Genomic DNA, 20,760 nt, shown 5'->3' with positions numbered 1-20,760 from the left:
AAATAAAAAAATGTTAATATAAGAGAAGAGGTTTTATTAGTCAAAATTGAAAAATTGTACCAAAATAACCCTGAAATATTAATAAACTTTCATACTCATAAAATATAGTCAAATTACAAGAGAAATAGAAAAATAAGAAAAGAAAAAAAAGGGAAATAGATAAATACGTGGGAGTAGGGCTGGGCGTCCGGACCCGAAAGACCGAGGACCCGACCCGAACCGAGGAAAAAAGCCCGATTCGGTTCGGTTTTAGTATAGAAATTTTCGGTTCGGTCCGAAGCCCGACCCGAATGCATATTTTCGGTTCGGTCTCGGTCTTCATATTTTCAGGGCCCGAAAGCCCGAACCGACCCAAATATTTAGCATATGCCATATGTCGCTCCATAATTGGGTGTTATAATAATATGTTAAATATTAAAAAATAAAAAATAAACAACCCTAAAAGTCTAAAATACTCACACGAGTCACACCACTCCAGTCGTCTAAATCGACCTAGCCTCCCTCAGTCCCTCAGTCCCTCTCTCGATGGTATCGACGATCTCAGCCCCAAATTATCAAAATCTGAAAACCTAGATTTGCAGCTGAAATCTCCCTCTCAGTCGACCCTCCCTCACCCCTCTCTGAGTTGTCTATCTCTTTCTCTCCGTCCATTACCGGCTCCTGCTCCAGTCTCCGTCTCCGAAAATCGAAATCCTCCTCGGCTCCTCCGCCATTGGAGGCGAAGGTTCGCCGTCGCCGTCGATTCTCCCTGAGCCTTGATGGTCTGCGGTCTACACTTCGCTCCTCGCAACTCATTTCAGTGAGTAATCTAGATTCTAGGGTTTTCAATTTGACTTTTTCAATTTTCAATCCTCAAAGCTTTTTTATATATCTGGTGCGATGCTCTTTTTTTGGCTTGTGTTCGTTGTTCATTCTTCATAATTTGTTTAGTTGCGAAGAAAAATCCGAAAATTTAATCGAGTTATGGAGTTTTCTTTATTTTATTGCTGAAAAGGTGGAAAATTTATTGTTGGGTTTTTGCTTTGCTTGTAAGTTGAGCAATCCCAAGTCCTCAATTGCATCTCAGAGGAATAGGACCTTCACTTTTGGGCTAAATTTTACGATTTGGGGTTAAACAGATGGTGCCCAGAACTCCAGAAGTTGAAAGCATGAATTTTTTTTCTTTTCTTTTTTTTTTTTTTTTTTTTTTTTACATTTTTACTTTAACTTTTGTGTTGCGTCTTTTAATTTTTGGGATTTTGAAATTGAATATTAGTATTGTGGATCTCTCATAGATGGATAAAGGTCAAGAGGCCATGTTACTTCATGTTCTCATTATTGGCTGTTTAATTTATTTCTGAAGCTGTCTTTCATTAATCAAACACGTTAAAGAAACCTCTTAAATTTCAAAGGGACTAACTGTCAACATTTAGTGACATATTATATTATGCTGAATCATGTGAACTGTGAAGCTCTGGAGTATATAGGTTTTTGTTTAAAAGAAGCATCTCCATTTTTATGCAGAGGCTAAACCTGAGCTTTTAGGTGAATAACTTAAGTGATAGTTACTTCTATGATTGGATACATTGATAATTGTTTAAGTGTGAATTGGTTTTGAATTATTAAATTGGCAGTAGAATGCTTATCAATCCTAATTGTTTACTATTTGTGCAGGCCATTGTCAATTGAATTTAAAGTTGTCAGATGTAGCCAAATTGCATTCAAAATCTGATCCTACAGTTCATCCCAAATTTCATGGCTTCTCCTCAGAATTCATCCCACAGTTCCGATTCCAATTCATCCCAAAGTTCTGATTCCAATTCCAATTCAAAAGCCATTGCTCTTCCAACACCAACTGATGCTTCAAGGGTTCAGACGATTCCCAAAACATTCAAAAGCTCGAAGAGGAAAGCTGGTGTGAAGAGAAAACATAGTGAAGCTGCAGCTGTTAGTGAAGGCAATGCTGGAGATGATGAAATGAAGAAGCAAAAGAAGAAAAACATGTTGGAAGATCTTGGGTGTGGTTGCACTTCAAGAAGATTGACAAGCCTCAGTTCGCGATTAAGGATGGTAAGAAAGTTCAAACTTGTGTTAAACAGAGAGCTAAGTGCAATCACAGTGGAACTGATCTTGCATGTGATAGTTATGGAAATGGAACTAGTTCACTTAGGAGACATATACAAGATGTGTGCAAAAAATATCCGGGTAGGGTTGATTTAGAAAGTGGGCAGCAGGTATATATTAAGTACCGGTGGCACTAAGGAGTTGGTGATGGTGAAATGGAGTCAGGAAGCTTGCAGGGAAGCAACCTGCAAGATGATAGTAATGGATGAACTGCCTTTCAGTTTCATCGAAAGGCCAGGGTTTAGATACTTTTGTAGTGTGGCTGTACGGGTTATTGTTGTTTGTACCCAAAATGAGCATTTTGGCCTGACAAGGCACGTCTTGGAGAAATTGAGCCAATGTCAGTGGCTCAAGCTATATATTGTCGACAAGTTCGAAATATATATTTAGAGGCTAAATAAAGCCTACTATGGAAGCATGAAAAGTCAACTTTAGCACATTTTCCTACTTCGGCTAGGAGAAACCGAGCTAAACAGAAGGAGCGGCCGCCTGACCAAATAAACTCTAAATGAGCTAAAACTCTGCAGATCCATTCTAGACAGCCCAAGGATCATTTCTTATGAAGAGTGCCAGAGCTAGTTTTGAGTGGAAGGCCTTCAAACAATCAGTCCAATTTTCTGCAGAAGCAAAACTGGAAAACTGGACCTGTAAGAGGTCCAGCAGCGTTTCCGGCTCAACCACATGGAAGAAAGCTCTGAAAATTTGTCACAATGATCTACACTCATTGTGGATCATTTGATGTGAAGAGGTCAAAGACCCATTTTGAGTTCTTGGTGGAGATATAGCTGCAGCAAAATTGGAGCAGTAAGTGCTTAAACCTAACATTCCATTAGTGTTTAAGTGCTTAAACCTAACATTCCATTAGTGTTTTAAGTGCTTAAACCTAACCCATTATGAGTTGTTTAAGTCCAAATAGTGTTGCTTGGTAGCCTATATATAGAGGCTACAACAAGTAGAAGAAGAAGAACACAATTCAACAAACATCTCTAAGATGATCTAAGTTCTCTCTAGAGCAACATCTCTAAGAGCAACTCCTCTCCTTCTCTTTCTCTTATCGGTGATCACACTCCTAGTCCTAGTCTTCTCAGAAGCCGACTTTCAGTGCCACCAAACCCTCTGTCAACGTGCTTCGGTCCTAGTCTCCTCGGGAGCCGACGGTAGTGCCGCGACCACAACGGTTACAGAACCAGCCAAGCAAGGGTAACGCCCTAGCAACCCAGCCAAGCTAAAGTCACGCTTTAGCAAGATCTCAATACTTCCCGGTGATTTTGCTCTGCTCAATCTGCAATATTGAGTATCGACTTGTGAACAAGAAGAAACTTCAGCAAAGTCCTCACCATGAGGCACAAAGAATCCCACGACGAGGTTGGTGCTCTCCTCGTCTACAATCGCTTGATAGAAGTCAGGTCAAGGGACACCCCCGACGACCGCACCCGAACGGTGCTGGCACGCCCGCGCAGAAAAGAGACTGTTGACCAGCTGCAACAAAATTGGAGCCAAACAATTGTGAAACTGTTTCTGTCCATGTATAAAGCAGCCAGATTAGAGTTGAAGAAAGAGCTAAGGAATCATTGCCATTGCTTGACCACCGATACATGGACATCAGTGCAAAATATCAACTACATGGTGGTGACTGCCCATTTTATTGATGCTGGTTGGACATTGCACAAAACAATACTGAATTTTCGGGTGATTCCTGATCATCAGGGCAATAGCATAGGGAAGTTGTTGGAGGCATGTTTGCTTGATTGGGAAGTTGAGAGAGTGTTGACAATTTCCGTTGACAATGCAAGTGCAAATAAGGTTACAATTGAGTACGTTAGGAAGAAGATGTGAGGCTGGGAGAAACAGCCTGTTCTTGGAGGCAAGTACCTGCATGTTAGGTGCCTTGCACATATTCTGAACCTCATTGTCAGATTAGGCCTAAAAACGATGGAGAAATCAATTGCTTCAATTAGGAATGCGATACGCTATGTTCGGAGCAATGGACAAAGGCTCGATGTTTTTAAACAGTGTGCAGAGAATGAGAAGGTTGAGTCGAAGAAAGTATGCATCCTTGATGTGCCAACAAGGTGGAACTCTACCTTTCTAATGCTAGACACTGCATTACAGCTACGAAAAGCCTTTGATAGAATGGCCGATGAGGAGGACAGCAAGTACACGCGGTACTTTGATGAGGATGAAGACATCGATAATGAAGTTGATGAGCTGCAAGTTGGAGGGTCTGATTCAAGGAAGAAACAGAAGATAAAAAGGGTGGGGCCACCGGTTAAATAGGACTGGGAAAAGGCAGCAGTTTTTGTGAGGTTTTTAAAGGTCTTCTATGATGTGACAATGAGGATTAGTGCCTCAAATCACCCAATATCATGGAAAGCTTTTCATGATATAGTGGCCATCAAATCGGAGATCGATGAATTGTTCAATAAACCGTATGATTTCACTGGTTCAGAGACTGAAATGATCTTGTTCGATATGGCTCTGAAGATGAGAGGGAAGTTTGATAAGTATTTTGGAAGCTTGGAAGACTGCAATCAGCTTTTATTCATTGCCTTGGTGTTAAACCCAAGGTTCAAGATCAGAAACTTTGAAAGTATCTGCAATAAGTGGCTGAAAATGAAGTCTGATGACATTAAGAAGAAGTCTGCCGAGGTTAAAGAGCTTCTAGTGGCCCTTTGTGATCTGTACAGCTCCTCAATGGAGAAATCAAAGGCTGGAAATGGAAAAGCTAGAAGTGGAGAGAGCTCAATTAGCCAAGGCAGCAAATCCAGCTCCAAAAGGACAGTTGAACCTACTGGAAAAATAGCCGACATGGAACAAGATTGGGAGAAAGAATTGGAAGACTCCGACGAAGCTGTTGTTGCACATGAAGTGGATAGATACTTATTGAACCCGATTGAGAAGCCTGCAATTCCTCATAAGTGGGATATATTGGAGTGGTGGAAGTTGAATGGTGCCAAGTATCCTAATCTTGCTGCCCTTGCCAAGGATGTTTTGGCAATACAAGTGAGCACAGTGGCAAGTGAGTCTTGCTTTAGCACAGGCAGAAGGGTCATCGATCCCTTTAGGAGTTCTCTAACTCCCAAAACGGTGGAAGCATTGATATGCTACCAAAATTGGATCAGATCCGAAAGCATCAACAACATTCAATATGTTACTAGTATCGAGGACATTGAATTTTATGAAAGTGTGGAGGATGGTATGATTTTTATTTTTGGAATGGCTGCCTTGTTAATTTATTTCAAGTTTATAATACAATATAGTAATGTGTACCAAAATCTGGACAGTTTTTGTTTAAACTTTGCACTTTTGTTGCTTTGCAGAACATGCAAGGGAGGAAGGTGGTAATACAATTGATCAGCCTGAAAAGCCATCTACGTCTAAATCATCTAAAGCTTCAAAGAATTCAAGGGTAGGTAATGCAGGCAAAAGTAAAGCAGCAAAATAAGGTACTGCCCCAGTTTTTGTTTAAAACTGTGAGTTTCTGCATTTAGTTAGCAATATGCATTTATTTAGTTAATGTTCTGCATTTCTGCATTTGGCCTTAATGATATTAATTTCTGCATTTTATTGGTTATTGACTTGTTGCTTTAAAGATATTGGATTATTGGTTACTGCTTTAATGTTGTGTTGTTGTGTCGGTATCTTTGTGATTTGGTATCTATGTGATTTGTGCATCATGATATAGTGGCCATCAAATCTTTAATGTGAAATTGTGTATAATGTTGCAAAATGCAGAGTTGCATCATGTTGATCTTATCTGGTATCTATGTAATTTGGTATTGTGTTGATGTTTGTAATAATGTAATCTTGTATGTGAAATTGGGAACCTGCATTGTTGATTTGGAATGCACTCCTAGTTTCAAGTTTGTATGGGAACCTGCATATTTTAGATCATTATACATGTTATTGCTTTACTTTTTAACTTTGTATAATTGTATTTGTAAACTGATCAAGTTTGAAATGTGAATGCACAGAGTTGCAGACTTGCAGATTTGTGCAATTGTCGAGTTGTCATGGAGATCTGGACTTGTGGAGCAAGGCAGCAGGCCGAGCAACTATAGCCTAAAGGTCTAGAGCAGTGCAGCTTCAGTTATTTCTTAGATGGACAGTTTGACTATTTGTGCAAAACTGCAAATTGTGTTTATGTTTTTGTTGGACAATTTGGATTGTTTTCTGTTGGACAATGTATTCTGGACTCTTGAATTTGTGTTGTAAACTGTAAACTGTGGGCTAAACTTGATTATTGCAAATTGATTACAGTTATGTTAATGAGTTTATTTCACAACATTATAATTTGATATGCATTCCAGTCTTCCAGGTACCAAAACTGGCAAAATAGGCAAAACAGGCAGAACTGGCATTTTGGGCCCGAAAAGCCCGAAAACCGAACCGGCCCGAATGGGTTCGGTCTCTGTCGGTTTTCAGTTTACAAAAAGCCCGAACCGGCCCGAACCGACAGTTTCGGGTTCGGTCTCGGTCTCACTAATTTTCAGGCCCGGCCCGGCCCGACCCGAGCCCAGCCTTACGTGGGAGAACTACCAACTCCATGAATAACCACCCACTAAATACATTTTCTCTGCAGATAACTTTCAATTTTTTTTTTACAACAAAAGTTTTTTTTTATAAATGTAGAGTATGTGATTGCAGACTAATATTTTATTATTAAATCAATTCTTAACGCTTTGTTACCGAGTTTCTTTCATCATTTATTAAGAAATTGTTTTAGTTGAATTAGGTCAGACTTTATTGAAAATTTGAAAAAACTTTTGACTAGTACACAATTTTGAAGCTAGCTGTTACATCTCGAATGAAACTTCAAGACATTAGACCAGGAAAACTCCTTGTTGGCTTCTTGTTTAGCATGAACTACGAGTAGACGGGGGAACTAGCTCCATATCTTACCGAAAATCATCATAGAACGGCCCTACATAAATTATCTCATATCATGTGTATCTATCAAATTAAAAAAAGTGACTCATCAAGCATTATCTAAAAAAAATAAAGGGTTTATGTACTTCAGTATAGTGATTAAATTAACAGTGGCCCTATGGACAATGTCGTATTTAAATTAACAGCATGAGTTGTCGAATTATTCCTCAAGCATCGCTCACTTTCCTCTTTCTATCAAATCTAAATGCAGATTTTACTTGATGGGGGAATGTCGGGAATTTTGTGATAATGTCAGAAGTTTCTTGATAATTTCATGATATATCAGGAATTTTTTTTTTTAATATGCCGATTAATTCCTGATAATATCATAAGGCTGAAAATTCAAAAATTTCGCTGAAATGCCAGGAAAATTATCAATTTTTAAGACCTTGCATGTATCTCACCGGACGTAAGTACGTAGCAACGAGTAACGACAATGCCATGTTTCTTCTCACTTGACGTGAATTATACTTTTGCAAATTTATTGAAACACGGCCATATATAAAAATGATAAATCTTGGCCGACATGCAACTTTCGTGCACGTGGAAGTTACCATGATATTTCCAAACAAATATATATATCGCGTTTATTCCACGTCGTTGCGGCTCACTTGAAGCTATTTAGGCCTGGGGGTTATATAAAGTAGAACATATAAACCCTGATGGACTTTATTATTAGCTGCCAGTTTTAAGTTTTAACAACTTCACACCATCTTGTCGCTAGAATACTTCAGAGCTGTGGTGAAAACACCAACCAACCGAGCTAGAGGAGCAGGTAAATCTTTCAACCCTAAGTTTTAACAATACGATGGTACCATATAGTACTTATAGAGAATGGCACAGCAAATACAATATGCATTGCACTTACAGTGTAGCAGACGATGAGTTTCACAAAATGTGCAAGTACTGCAAGTGAATCCCAAAATTTCCAGCTCCGGTGTTTGAAATGCCTAGCCATAGTGTCATCTGCTCATAACCAATTGAAAATAAAGTCATTATACCCCTTTGAGAAGGTCTTACGTACGGCATCCGCACCACGTGGCAGTGGGGCGAGCCAATCATACCCCAAGCAGGGGGGTATTTTGGGTATTGCATATTAAAAATCAGGAGCAGTTTCGGAAAAGAGAGAAAAGTTTGAGAATTTTGATTGGAGGGCCGCACGGCCCCACCACGTGGCAGCCCCTACCCAAGACTTTTTCTACCCCTTTACATGGAAGGAAAAAAAAAAACACTATTTTTTTTTTTTGAGGTAAAAAAGAGCACTATTTAGTACCAGTTAGATTGCATACTAATCTAGAATTGCCTTTACTGAAGGATTGCTAAAATAAAAATCAAACTTTGGTTAAAAAAATGGAATGACTTGTACCATTATTACTGACTTGAACATCTAGTACCACTACTGAGTCAAATATAGGCCATGAATAGAGACATAACCCTTGTCCAATTTAGCTTTAGTAGCCCTGAAAAGAATGAAATAGGAAAGGGATAAGAAAATAACAGAGTAGGAACTAAGTTAGTGTTCCTACAAAACACAACCTTCAGGAATCCTTGAATGAGGTTTCTTAAGAACTGAATTTCAAATTACAGTCTTCCTTGCCCTCCCCTCTTTAGTCTTTTCTAACAAAACTCCCAACTATAAGAAAAAGAAGTAAAATTAATCAAAAATATCATCTCTAAGTATGCTTAACCATATAACTTAAATGACAAGATTAACATGAGACGGTGATATTCACACGAGCTACAAAAGCATTCTTTGCACTAGCAGGGTTCCCAGAGTGTGGCAGACCCTTCTCCTTCGGGATTGAGGGTGGGACTTGCTCCCTACATCGTCTGTTTCCGATGAACTAATATCGCCTAATCCCTTATTTGTTTAAAAAAAAAAAAAAACCATATAACTTAAATGACAAGATTAACATGGGTCGGTGATATTCACACGAGCTACAAAAGCATTCTTTGCACTAGCAGACAAATCCAATCAATCAAATGAATTGAAGTAATATTTCACTTTGTACCCATTAGTAAGGACGAGCAACATACAAACACAACACTAAACTTGATGACCTGCAACCTGAGACCAAATAGCTTTAGGGTCCAGAAACAATAACTGGTTTGGAAAAAACACTACTAAAAACAAACATTCGATGCTGCTTCCTCCTCCAAAATCAAGTAAATCAAAACTTCAATTTACCCGAATCCCAAATCATACAACGTACACCCAGGTTTCTCAAAAACGCATAAATAAAATTCCATTGAGCTTCAATTAGGTACCTAACACTAAATCGACTCTGACGCTTTTCGGGTCTTGTTGATGGATGGTCCTTTTTCGTTCTGGGAGAATGTTCATGAATGGTCTAAGTGCATGATCTCGATCGATATGAGTCGGTATTATATGTCAATACGAGTTCGGTTCCCTTATAATCCTTGAGAATGAATAATTGAGACGATACAGCTGATATTAATTGGCTTTTTCTTTGTTTAGTGGGAGGAGAATAGAGAAGGAGATCACATGAAGAAGAAATGAGGAGAATAAGTAAAAAGAGGAAAAAAGAAAGATGGATGATGATGCAGAAGGTGAGGCAGGAGTAGGATATTGGAGAGAACAGAAAGAAGAAAAAAAATTCTGATTTTGGTACCGAGTGTCATAATGGCACTATCACTGGTACTGGATTTAATCGGAGGAGAAGTTTTTCAGCTGTTCTCTGGAAGTGTTACTAGAGCGGTGGACCGGAAAGCGGCATTTAGAGACCTTCTCCAAGATATTAAATACACACTCAAGTCTCTAAGAAGACAGGCCAGAGTCATTCAGCAGATACAACAGTATAATCTGGACTTGAGTCTGTCAAACAATGAAATAATCGATATTGTAACACAAATGACCAAGGGCAGAGAACTAATTGACAGCTTGTCTGGTATTAAATTTCGTTTGTGGAACTTCTGCTGCACAAATGATTGCGCTGAGCAACTTAAAGAATTGAATAGGGCTCTTGAAAGTCTGTTTGACACCCTGCAGTTGGAGCAAGTGAGGGATGCCAAGGAGACCTTGAAATTAGCAAGGCAAAACCACAAAGATCTTAAGAAAATGAAGGTTATGTTGGAGAAGATACTGCAGATGATTGACGATCCTGAAGTGAAGGGTCTACTGAGGAAGTTAGTGGACCAGAATTCAGGGGATTCGATGGATGATGCCTCGACCTCAACCCCAACCTCAAACTCAGCCTCAGGAAGTAATACAGAAGATGAAGGGAATGGCGTGGCACAAGGTGAAGTACTTGGAAATTATTGCTTTCTAGTATTCTTTATTCCCTCTATAATATATTAAAGTACCTTGAATTCCAAATTTATATTAAGAGACTAACCTTTTGTTTTAGATAAAAACAAATACATATGTGCTGATGGTGTTATAAATAATGCATCAGCATCAGCATCATCATCAGGACTAGTGGGAGCAGCTTTTGGTTTGTTTTTTTTTTTTTTTTTGACACTAACGAAAACGAAAGTTCGGAAGACCTAATTGGTCTCTGTTACAATGTGCAAGTATAAAGGGTGGAGCAGAGTCCCACCAAAACAAGCTTGTAGAAGCTGTACCAAAATTCGCTAATGCATCCGCAACTTGATTACCTTCTCGAAAAATGTGTGATGAGCGGAAGTTCATTTGAGAAATACGATACAAGCAATTGCGCCATTCGATGCGAAGCATCCAAGGAACTAAATTAGGACTGCGAAGAAAGTCAAGGATAAGAGAGGAATCCACTTCCAGCCAAATATGTTTCCAGTCTCTAACCCAAGCAAGTTCAATGGCCTTGATGACTGCCATCACTTCCGCAGCAACAGAGCTAGGAATTTCAAGATTAGCAGAGAAAGCACCCAGAACATGACCCCTGTAATCTCGAAAGACCGCACCATAACCCCCCACATTAGAACCATGCTTCCAAGCACCATCAGAGTTAATTTTAATCCACCCAGAAGGTGGAGGCTGCCAATTGACTTCAATTCTCCTAGGAGCATTGCGAGGCTTACATTGGACACCAAACCTCTTCAATATCCGGAGATCGCTTATGGTGTTATGTATGTTACCGTGAGCAAGTCGACTAGCATACTGAATGTGCCCTGATATCATTCGACAAATCACACCCACATGAAACACCCGGCCATCATATTTTGCTTTGTTTCTAGCATTCCAAATGAACCATAAAACTGTTGTAAAGCAAGCCAACCATAGCTCTTTTAACTGTGGATTAAATCCAGCAGAGTTACCCAAATGAAACACGCCTAATATTGAGCAAGGCAAAACACCCAATTCAAACTGGTTAATCATGTGGTTCCAGATTCCATGAGCAAATGGGCAATGAAGAAATATGTGATCTACAGAATCCAAATTAAGAGAGCAAAGACCACAACGAGAAGCCAAAGAGACTCCCCTTTTCTGCAAAAACTCATCAGTAAGCACCCTGCCCCTTAACACCTTCCATGTCAACAATGAGATACGAGGCGTAATGTACTTAGACCAAATGCATTTACCCCAATCCATTGAAGGAAGAGGGGGGCGTAAAAAATGAAAAGCTAATTTAGCAGTAAGCTCACCCGAAGAAGATGGTGACCATATCAATGAATCATCAAGTGTAGGGTCAGTAGCAATGGGCACCTTACTAATCAACTCACACAAAGCAGGATAGTGAAATTGAAGTAAGTGTGGCAGCTCCCAGGAACCATGATTAATGAAAGTAGCCACAGACTCATTAAGGCCATCCACAACATCAATAGCCCCAAAGAAGTCAATCAAAGGCTTTCCCATGAAATTATCCTTCCAAAAAGACACCTTTACACCTGATCCAATAAGCCACCGTGCCTTATCAATAATTACAGGCCAATGCTTGCGTACACCAGGCCAAATTGAGGAGGGCGTATATGAAGTACGAATAGCACCATTCCTCCAAAATCTAGCACGAATGAAAGAGCAACCTGTAGAGCTAGATGAAAATATTTCCCAACCACGTTTTAGAAGAAGGGAACGATTCAGAACTGTAAGTTGCTTTAGGCCCAAACCTCCTTCCTCAACTGGAGTGCAACAAGATTTCCAAGCTACCAGAGGGGCTCCACGTTTATGAATTGACCCTGACCAAAGAAAGTTGCGACACCAAACTTCCACACGTTGAAGTAAAGAGACTGGCCATTCATACACCTGAAAACTATATATAAACATACTGTAAACCATAGATTTAATCAACTGAACCCGACCAGCCATAGATAAAAAATTGCCCATCCAACTGGAAAACTTCAACCGCACTTTATCCACGATTGATTGGAAATAAGAGACCCGCGGCTTGCCATGAAAAATAGGGACTCCCAAGTAGGTAAACGGTGCTGAGCCAAGAGAAATGCCCAAGTTAGTGGCAATAGAGTGTCGTCGATAATGAAGGTGCTTACTGAGAAATACTTGTGATTTTGCCCGATTAATAATCTGTCCTGATGCAACACCGTAATCATCAAAGAAATGCATAATCCTTGCAAGATTGCGTCTGTCACCACGGCAAAAAATTATGACATCATCAGCAAACAGAACATGGGAAGGAGCTATAGTGCCTCTAGGAGAAGAGATTAGATGTAACCGTCCCGAACTGACAAGGTCTGAGATACCTCTGCTAAGAACCTCCTCAGCCAAACAAAAAAGTAAAGGAGATAGCGGGTCGCCTTGCCGCACCCCTCGACCACAAGAAAAGTAGCCCACTGAGCTCCCATTAATTGAAAGAGAAAGCTTAGCTGACCGAAGGAGAGCATGCACCCAATTCAAAAACTTTGGATGAAAACCAAAGGCTTGAAGCACATGAATAAGAAACCTCCAAGAGAGTGTATCAAAAGCCTTTGTGATGTCCACCTTGATTGCTACATTACCTCCATGACACTTAGAATCCAACAGATTAAAGCACTAAGAAGAGAGCAGCTTTTGGTTTGTTAATTGATGCTGTTATAGAAGTGAAGGTGAGCACTAAGATGTTTAGACCCCTCCTCAGACGTCTCAAATCCACCCTAGACTGCTTGAGGCCATTCATTGAAGAGATGGCAGAAGATAAGAAGCTATTGGATCGCCCAAAGGAGAAGCTAGAAAATCTTAGAATACAAATGGAGAATGGTGTAGAGCTCGTTCGCAAGTGCTCAAGTGTTCGTCGATGGACCAGCAACAAAAAGGACAAATACACCAACCAAGTATTTGAATTGGATGAACGTCTTCAAGGGCACTTAAGTATACTGATAATGGAGGTAGCAAGGGATGTGAGGGAGACCTCGGATTTGATAAGGAATATACAGAAGGTGATCAATAGAATCGAAGGGAGTGACTTTCAAGGTTCATGTGACATAACTGAACCTCCCATCCCTCCGGTTGAGTTAGAAGTATTGAACATGCAGAAAACAAGTAATGTGAAGGAGACACAGGTTTCAGAGGTCAATATAACTGAAGGGAGTGGTGTGGTACAAAATCGACTTGAATTTAAAGGTTCTTGTGATGTACTTGGACCTTCATCCCCTGCAGTTGGATTGGAAGAATCCAAGCATGGAAGAAAGGATTTGATCAAGGAGACATTGCAGAGAGAAAGTGTATTTCCCAAGAGACCGGGCCAGCCTGAGTGCCTGTTTTACATGAGGACAGGTGATTGTAAGTTCGGTGTAGATTGTAGATATCATCATCCAGACTGTGTTTTCAGTCCAACAGGCCTTCCTCTACAACCTGTGAGTTACTTTTCTTGTTGAAATTTTGCTCATGGATTTTACTCCTGGTTTACTCTAATTTTGCTTTGAATTTTCTTTGGTTCTATCCTTTTGTTTTGGCATATCAGATTCTTAGTTTCTACATCTCTGATTTGTTTTTATAACAAAATACTGTATGTTTATATGACAAATGTCTAACTTTAAGGTTGTCTTCGTAATGAACCTGTACAATTTTCAACAGCAGGAAACAATGCCAAACTTTTCAGAACTGTCCAATATGAGTCCTCTTACAGTTGGATTGGACGTGCATTTGAAAGAATTGAAGAGAAAGCTTCTCAATCATGGGGAGTCATCAATTCTTGTTCTGACTGGCCCCGCTGGATGTGGAAAATCCACATTGGCAAAAGCTTTTTGTCAAGATGAAGAAGTTAAAGGTATCACATTAATCACTAATCATATCAGTTTCAATATTTTTTTCCTCAGTACTCTGGAATTAAGACACTATTTATATTGATGGTATTCCATATTAAAGATATCCTTCCTTGATTGCAATACCGTTCTATCAGTGTTAACATGTATTGATTGACTGCAACGACAACAAATGAACTGTAGAAATTTAAGTTATTTACAGAACTTCAAGGTCAAGCTACAAATCTTGTATGTAATGAACTGTTGTTTGAAATAATTAACTAAATAGATTCAAACAGACCTGAGACTCCCTCATTTGTTACATATGCTAGGCAGGTAAGCTACAACTAACATCTAGAAGTTTATTCTTAAGTCTTCACCATTGTCTGTGTTTATCTTTTTTATATTTGCATAATTGCAGAGACCTAATTCAAATGACCTTCAATAACAACTTTTCTTGTATTGTATTTTGGGGTAGATAAATTCAAGGACAATATCTTCTTTGTTACGGTTTCGAAGAAGCTGAGCGTAGACCTCATTGCACTGCAAATACTATGTCAACTCAAGGATGAGGTACCTCAAGTTGAAAACCAAGTCACTGCAGTTGAGTGGCTGGGAAATTTTCTGAAAGAAGCAGGACAAAATCCTTTACTGTTGGTCCTGGATGATGTTTGGCATGTGTCAGAATTCCTTGATAACAACAATGAATTGAAAATAGAAAATCTCAAGATTTTGGTGACATCAAGATCTGAACTTCTAGGATTTGGTTCCCCATATTATATAAATGCATTGAGTGAAGAAGAGGCAATGACTCTAATTCGACGTTCAGCATTCCTGGAAGATAGGAGCTCTTATGTTCCAGAAGATATCCTGAGAAAGGTAATTTCTGACCGCCATTCACAAAATTTATGCTTGTTTATGCATTGGAGAAGGGAAATTAAGTTTCTATTTTTGTACAAAGAATTCATTTAACCATATCATCCTGCAAATGGCATTTATAGTTACTTGACTAATGAACCTAAACAAAGATTAAATAAACAGTAAATAGTTAAGCATTTTCTCTTCATGAACCATTGAGATGGTTTAGGCATCATTTGAAACTCAAACAATGACTTCATTTGGTTGAACTGCAGATAGTAAAGCACTGTAAGGGAAACGCACTTGCCCTTACAGTCATCGGAAGATCACTGTGCAGGATGCCAATAGATATCTGGCAAAAAAGAGTAGAGGAACTGTCGAAAGATTCTTCTATTTCTAACTGTGAGAGTGATCTGCTTTCTTGCCTCAAAATCAGTTATGATGCCTTGGCTGAAAATTCTGTTCTGAAGGAGTGTTTCTTGGACCTTTCTCTATTTCCTGAATACCAAAGAGTCCCTGCTGATGCCCTCACTGATATGTGGGCAGAGTTATATGGACTAGGTGAAAATATTCTACCCATTATGAACCTCCAAGAGCTCACTACCCGGGGTCTGGCTAAACTTGTAGGCACAAGGTATGTAGCTAGGCTTCTAGGTTTCTCTTGTGTAAACTGCCCGTAATTTGGAATTAATTGCAAACGTATGTTAATCTCTGCTATGGAACTTATATTTTATCATAACCAGGAAGGAGAAAGTGGAGGTGGATGGCTACTACAGTACACTCTGTTTTAACATGCACGATATTATAAGAGAGCTGGCTATCCATCTGACTAGTCAGAAACCGATAGACCAGAGAAACAGACTGCATATAGAAATTCTTGGAGGCAAGCTTCCTCACTGGATCAATCATCTTCTAGAACAGAAGTATCAGCCTATGAAGGCTCACCTAGTATCGATCTCAACTGGTTGTTTTTCTATCTCTCCTGTTATTTAGAAACTATCCAAACATACATAAATTGATACTTGATGATCACATTTAATCTCTCCCAACACTCACGTGCCATTGCATTTTGTTTGCAGACGAAGTATTTTCACAAAAATGGCACAACATGCAACTACCAGAAGCAGAGGTTCTAGTTCTGAATTTTCAAACAGAGAATTATGCATTACCTGAATTTGTGCAAAACATGGGAAATTTGAAGGTTCTAATAGTCACAAGTTGTGGTACCTTACCTGCTTTCTGGCCTGTCGGTTTCTTACCTGCTCAATTGAGTAATTTTCAACTACTCAGTTCATTACCAAATCTGAGAACAATCAGACTAGAGGGCATTTCAATTTCTTCCATAAGCATGCACTCCATACAATTGAAGAGCCTGCAAAAGATATCTCTGTTCAACTGTCGCATTGGTCAAACTTTCAGCAACACTTCCATCCAACTTTCAGATGCATTTCCGAATCTGGTGGAAACAAATATTGACCACTGCAATGATTTGGTGACATTGCCTGGCATCTGTGATCTTGTTAATCTAAAGAAGCTAAGTCTCATCCGCTGTCATTATCTATCTGCTTTGCCTCCAAAGATCGGAAAGTTGTCCAAATTAGAAGTTTTAAGGCTGAAGTCATGCACAGTCTTAGAGATGTTGCCAGGTTCGATTGTGAAGCTCAATAAGTTAGTATTTCTTGACCTATCTTATTGCAAACGCCTTAAGGAGCTTCCTGATGTCATTGGACTGAGCAATTTGAAAACAATCGACATGAGACAGTGCTCAAGACTGCAAATGCTGCCACCCTCTGTTTTGTATCTTAAGCAGTTACAGGAAGTGATATGCGATGAAGAGACAGAGAAGTTATGGAAACCCTTGTTGCCCCGCCTCAAAAACCTGCGCATTAAGTTTAGGTTTCCCGAGATTCATTTCTGAGTCCTCTTTTACTCAATAAATGTTGCTCCACAACGAGCCGAGGTATGCGTACGTAGGTTGTGATTCATTTCAACTTTTATCCTTTTACCTTCTCTTTTTGTTTGGGTGACTTTTTTATGTGTTCTAACATATGACATTTGCATTGCAATTGCAGCTATGATTGGTTGTCATGCAGATCAAACTTGGATCAGGGCTGATCTTTTGTCTTCACTTTTCAAGCTGTCGTTTGTCTGTAACTTGGCACGGTGGTCAAGTTTTTTCTGTTTGATATATCCTCTTCCCTCGTGTGTGTTTATGATTTTGGATTTGGTCTCTTGTTGGGGTTAGGTCCACTTGTTTTGGATCCCTTCGGCTTGGCCTTTACATGGTTTTGCCCTACTGGGCTTCAATAATGTGATTGTTGTAATCTTGTTCAAGACGTTATAGTTTCGTGGTGACAGCTTTGCATCTCTATTGTCAAAATAAATCTACATGAAACCTTTGTGCACTAATTACTGTTTCTTAGTAAATTATCAATATGGTGAATCCAAAATACTATTCACTTCTGCCAGCTATTACTACTACATCTTCCTAGTCTCACCGGCAGATGCAGCGGCTGCAAGTGTGACGGCAAGGGCGGTGGTTGGCCGGCATCTAGAGTTGATCCGGTTGCTACCGGTGGTGCTGCAGATGGTGGTAGAGGCTGCTCTGCAACTCAGTTGGGCTTGGGCCTTTAATTGGGTGCAAGCTAGGAATTTCAGAGTTGGGCTTTGATATTAGTGTGGGTTGGGTTAAATTGGGCTCATTGAACTCTTAGGTTTTTATGTTTTATTTTCGTTTTGGGTTCCCATTCCCATCCTTTTTCATGAGAGGAGATGGACTTTTTTTTTTTTTCCTTTTTTTGAGTAGGAAAGATTTATAAGGAATTAGAAGTTTCATTGCTTCATTTTATTCCTCTTCGGAATTCTAAGTTTTCTTGTCTCAGGTTTAATTCAAAAATGTGTGTTAGGTGTAGTATGCTCGTGTGAGGGGTGTGCTATGCTAGTATGCTCTATGTAATGACTTTTTATGTCAACTCCTCAGAGGCATGTCATTATTATACTACTTGCTGAACTGCATAATGGATGACATTTTCAATTCAAAATAGCTAGTATCACTACAAGTGGGCAGCAACTATTTTGGGCAAACGTTACAAAGTGGTCATGTGATTTAGTGTCATGATTACGTTTGTCCTTGTGACTTAAAAATATCTAATTTAGGTCATGGTTTGATTCAACTAATCTTGGTCAAACTATAACATTTTTTATGTTACTATAGCAACCATAACCACCTAAACTCTCTCTAAATAACGACTACTAGAGACACTTCGATGTTGTTACAATGGCACTTTGGCGTCAACCCATTTGCGTGAGTCTTTGCTGTCGAGCCGACATTACTTCGACGTCAGAGTTTCAGGTGGTTCTAGCTGAGTCCAAAGGGTCTGGTTTGATGGTTTTATAGAGGTTCATCAAGGCAAGCACATGTTAGATCATAATTCATATACATATTTATGCCCTAAAACATGGAAATTACTTGTTCTAAAGTCCAATTTAATGTTGACTAGTCCAATTTAATGTTGACTAATCCAATTCCATTATTCCCCTAATTTTGTACTTTTGCTTAACCTTTGTGTTTATTTATATATATTTATTATGTTTTCCTTATCATGCTAGGAAATGATGGAGAAGCATGGAAATGCACTAAAAAGTCAATCTTAGGACATTTTCCTACTCCGGCTAGGAGAAAGCGAGCTAGACAAGAAACGAGGGGCGGCAGCCTGATCAAACGAACTCCAAATGAGCTGAAACTTTCCAGATCTATTCTAGACATCCTAAGGATCATTTCTTATGAAGAGTTAAAGAGCTATTTCGGAGTGGAATGCCATCAAAAGATCGATCCAAGTTTCTGACTAAAAGACTAAAAACGGCAAAATCAGATCTGTACGGATTACGCCAGCATTTCCGGCCAAACCACGGTGAATTAAGCTCTGAAAATTTACTAGGATGATCTATACTTATCAAGGAACATTTGGTATGAAGAAGTCGAAGGCCAATTCCGAAGTCTCGGTGGAGATTCAATTGAAGAAAGCTTCAGAAGCAGAAAACATAGTCAAAACATACCAGTTTGGCCTAGAACCTTCTTTGAGCGGATTTCTTGTGCATTTTTAGAAGGTCTATGATGCTGAAATTATCAATGAGAGCCCTAAAAGAATCCTACCAGATTATGGCAAGATTAGTCTATCATATTATCCTTTGGATAATAGGCATCCATATGCACCTTCTCTCCTTTAGTTGCCAAATTGACTTTGGTGACCCAAAACCACCCCAACACTCTTCATTTTTATGTTTCCTATGCACAATAAAGAGAGCAGCTGCTCCTCTCTTCTCCTAAGTCATCTTTTCCACTCTACACTATCATAACTCATCATGTTACTTCCCTCTTTTTACTCAATCTCTTCCATACCCCTTTCCCTTGTTTTTAGGATCTATTACCACTCTCATACTCCACCTCCATGCTTCTTACAATGCTTGAGCTGCTCATTTTGCTTCCATTCATCATTTTACTCCTCTCTCTCTTCTCTATATAAGCATCCCTTCATCACACTCTTAAGTCATCACTCATTCCACCCAATTACATCTTCTTTCTCTCTTCATCTCCTTCACAAAAACTCCATATCCACCTCCCAAAATCCAAACCCACAATACTCAATCTACTCCATCTCCTCCATCACCACCACCACAACTACTATCTTTCACCACCATAAACTCTATCACCACCACTTCTACTCCATCACTACCACTCAACGTTAGTCAAAGGAGTATCATATCTTCATTACCATTCCATTCATCATCACCATCAAGAAGTTCATCATCCATCCATTCCACCATCAAGGAGGATTCAAGGAGCATTGAAGGAGCAAAACGAAGGAGAAGCTACCCATTGATTTGTTATGCTTCAACTAGTTCATTCTTTCCTTATCTCTTTAATTTACCTTGGTGTAATTTATAGATTTGATGCCAATTTGTATGACTATGAGTGAGCAGTTACTTTGTTGGGGTTAGGGTTGAAAGCCCTAGCCAAACTTGTATGAATTGATGTTTTAATTTACATTTGATATTATTTGTGATTTTCATCTTCATATGCTAATTCAAGAAGTGAATGCATTCATTCAAACTTAATTACTTTGAATGTGTTGTGTTTGTCATCTCATGAAAAAAATATTTAGGGAGTAGTTAACCTTGAGCATTGATTACATGATAGCATCGTCTATGTGCATGTGAAGGTTGTGAGTTAAAATCACCTAGATCTATGATTGGTTTGCTTGCATGATTATCTAAACTCAAAGCTTTATGCATCTAGGAACAATGAATTGAGACTTAACCAGTAATAGGATTTGTTCTTAGGTAGTTAATTCTAGACTTATCCGGTTGGAATTGATAACATTAAAGGAGTTTAAGCTTTTGTAGTCTTATCCGGATGCAAAGAGGGTAATTGGGAAATTAGAATAGCATCACTTGTATTTGAACTTCAATACTTGCAAGGGATGTTAGTGGTAGACAATTCAACCCCTAACTTCATCAATTATATTACTAGTTTAGCTTAGACTAGTTTAGTTTACATTTGGACCTTTATTTTCATTTGGTTTACCACTCTATCAAACACACAATCTCACGACCACCACAATGCACATACTCACTATGAGCCTAGATTTTCTTGTAAATTTAGGTTTGTGATTGTATATTTGCATATTCTAGCTCTCCTTAGGTGAACACCCTAGCTAGTGAAAGGAATCCGATCCTCGTTGGTTCGACAACCTTTCTTAA

The 20,760-nt window shown here is 39.2% G+C and overlaps 3 protein-coding genes across 3 annotated transcripts; all 3 read left to right on the top strand.

Annotated features, from left to right (window-relative positions):
- The first annotated feature begins 9,523 nt into the window (after window positions 1-9,523).
- On the top strand, window positions 9,524-10,646 carry LOC133710796 (uncharacterized). Its single transcript, XM_062136951.1, has 3 exons — window positions 9,524-10,292; window positions 10,401-10,491; window positions 10,568-10,646. The coding sequence occupies exons 1-3, from the start codon at window positions 9,677-9,679 to the stop codon at window positions 10,644-10,646; spliced, it is 786 nt and encodes a 261-aa protein (XP_061992935.1). The 5' UTR covers window positions 9,524-9,676.
- Window positions 10,647-12,971: 2,325 nt separating this feature from the next.
- LOC133710627 (uncharacterized) lies at window positions 12,972-13,776 on the top strand. Its single transcript, XM_062136785.1, has one exon. It carries the CDS (start codon window positions 13,021-13,023, stop codon window positions 13,774-13,776), a length of 756 nt encoding a protein of 251 aa, XP_061992769.1. The 5' UTR covers window positions 12,972-13,020.
- A 182-nt stretch (window positions 13,777-13,958) lies between these two features.
- LOC133727343 (probable disease resistance protein At5g66900) lies at window positions 13,959-17,405 on the top strand. The gene is made up of 6 exons (XM_062154935.1): window positions 13,959-14,168; window positions 14,621-15,021; window positions 15,276-15,634; window positions 15,744-15,964; window positions 16,080-16,960; window positions 17,073-17,405. The coding sequence occupies exons 1-5, from the start codon at window positions 13,985-13,987 to the stop codon at window positions 16,916-16,918; spliced, it is 2,004 nt and encodes a 667-aa protein (XP_062010919.1). The 5' UTR covers window positions 13,959-13,984; the 3' UTR covers window positions 16,919-16,960; window positions 17,073-17,405.
- The last annotated feature ends 3,355 nt before the right edge of the window (window positions 17,406-20,760 follow it).

This window comes from Rosa rugosa, chromosome 1 (genome assembly GCF_958449725.1).
Source record: "Rosa rugosa chromosome 1, drRosRugo1.1, whole genome shotgun sequence".
NCBI classification, from domain to species: domain Eukaryota; kingdom Viridiplantae; phylum Streptophyta; class Magnoliopsida; order Rosales; family Rosaceae; genus Rosa; species Rosa rugosa.
This window is presented reverse-complemented; position numbering and strand designations above follow the sequence as displayed.

Bases quoted from the DNA above. Each gene is read 5' to 3' on its own strand.
- LOC133710796 (XM_062136951.1), top strand. From the start codon at position 9,677: ATGGCACTATCACTGGTACTGGATTTAATCGGAGGAGAAGTTTTTCAG. The intron at 10,293-10,400 runs GTGAAGTACTTG...CTTTTGTTTTAG, and splicing joins AGGGAATGGCGTGGCACAAG to ATAAAAACAAATACATATGT. The intron at 10,492-10,567 runs GTTTTTTTTTTT...ACAATGTGCAAG, and splicing joins GTGGGAGCAGCTTTTGGTTT to TATAAAGGGTGGAGCAGAGT.
- LOC133710627 (XM_062136785.1), top strand. From the start codon at position 13,021: ATGTTTAGACCCCTCCTCAGACGTCTCAAATCCACCCTAGACTGCTTG.
- LOC133727343 (XM_062154935.1), top strand. From the start codon at position 13,985: ATGCCAAACTTTTCAGAACTGTCCAATATGAGTCCTCTTACAGTTGGA. The intron at 15,635-15,743 runs GTATGTAGCTAG...TATCATAACCAG, and splicing joins GCTAAACTTGTAGGCACAAG to GAAGGAGAAAGTGGAGGTGG. The intron at 15,965-16,079 runs GTTGTTTTTCTA...TTTTGTTTGCAG, and splicing joins CCTAGTATCGATCTCAACTG to ACGAAGTATTTTCACAAAAA.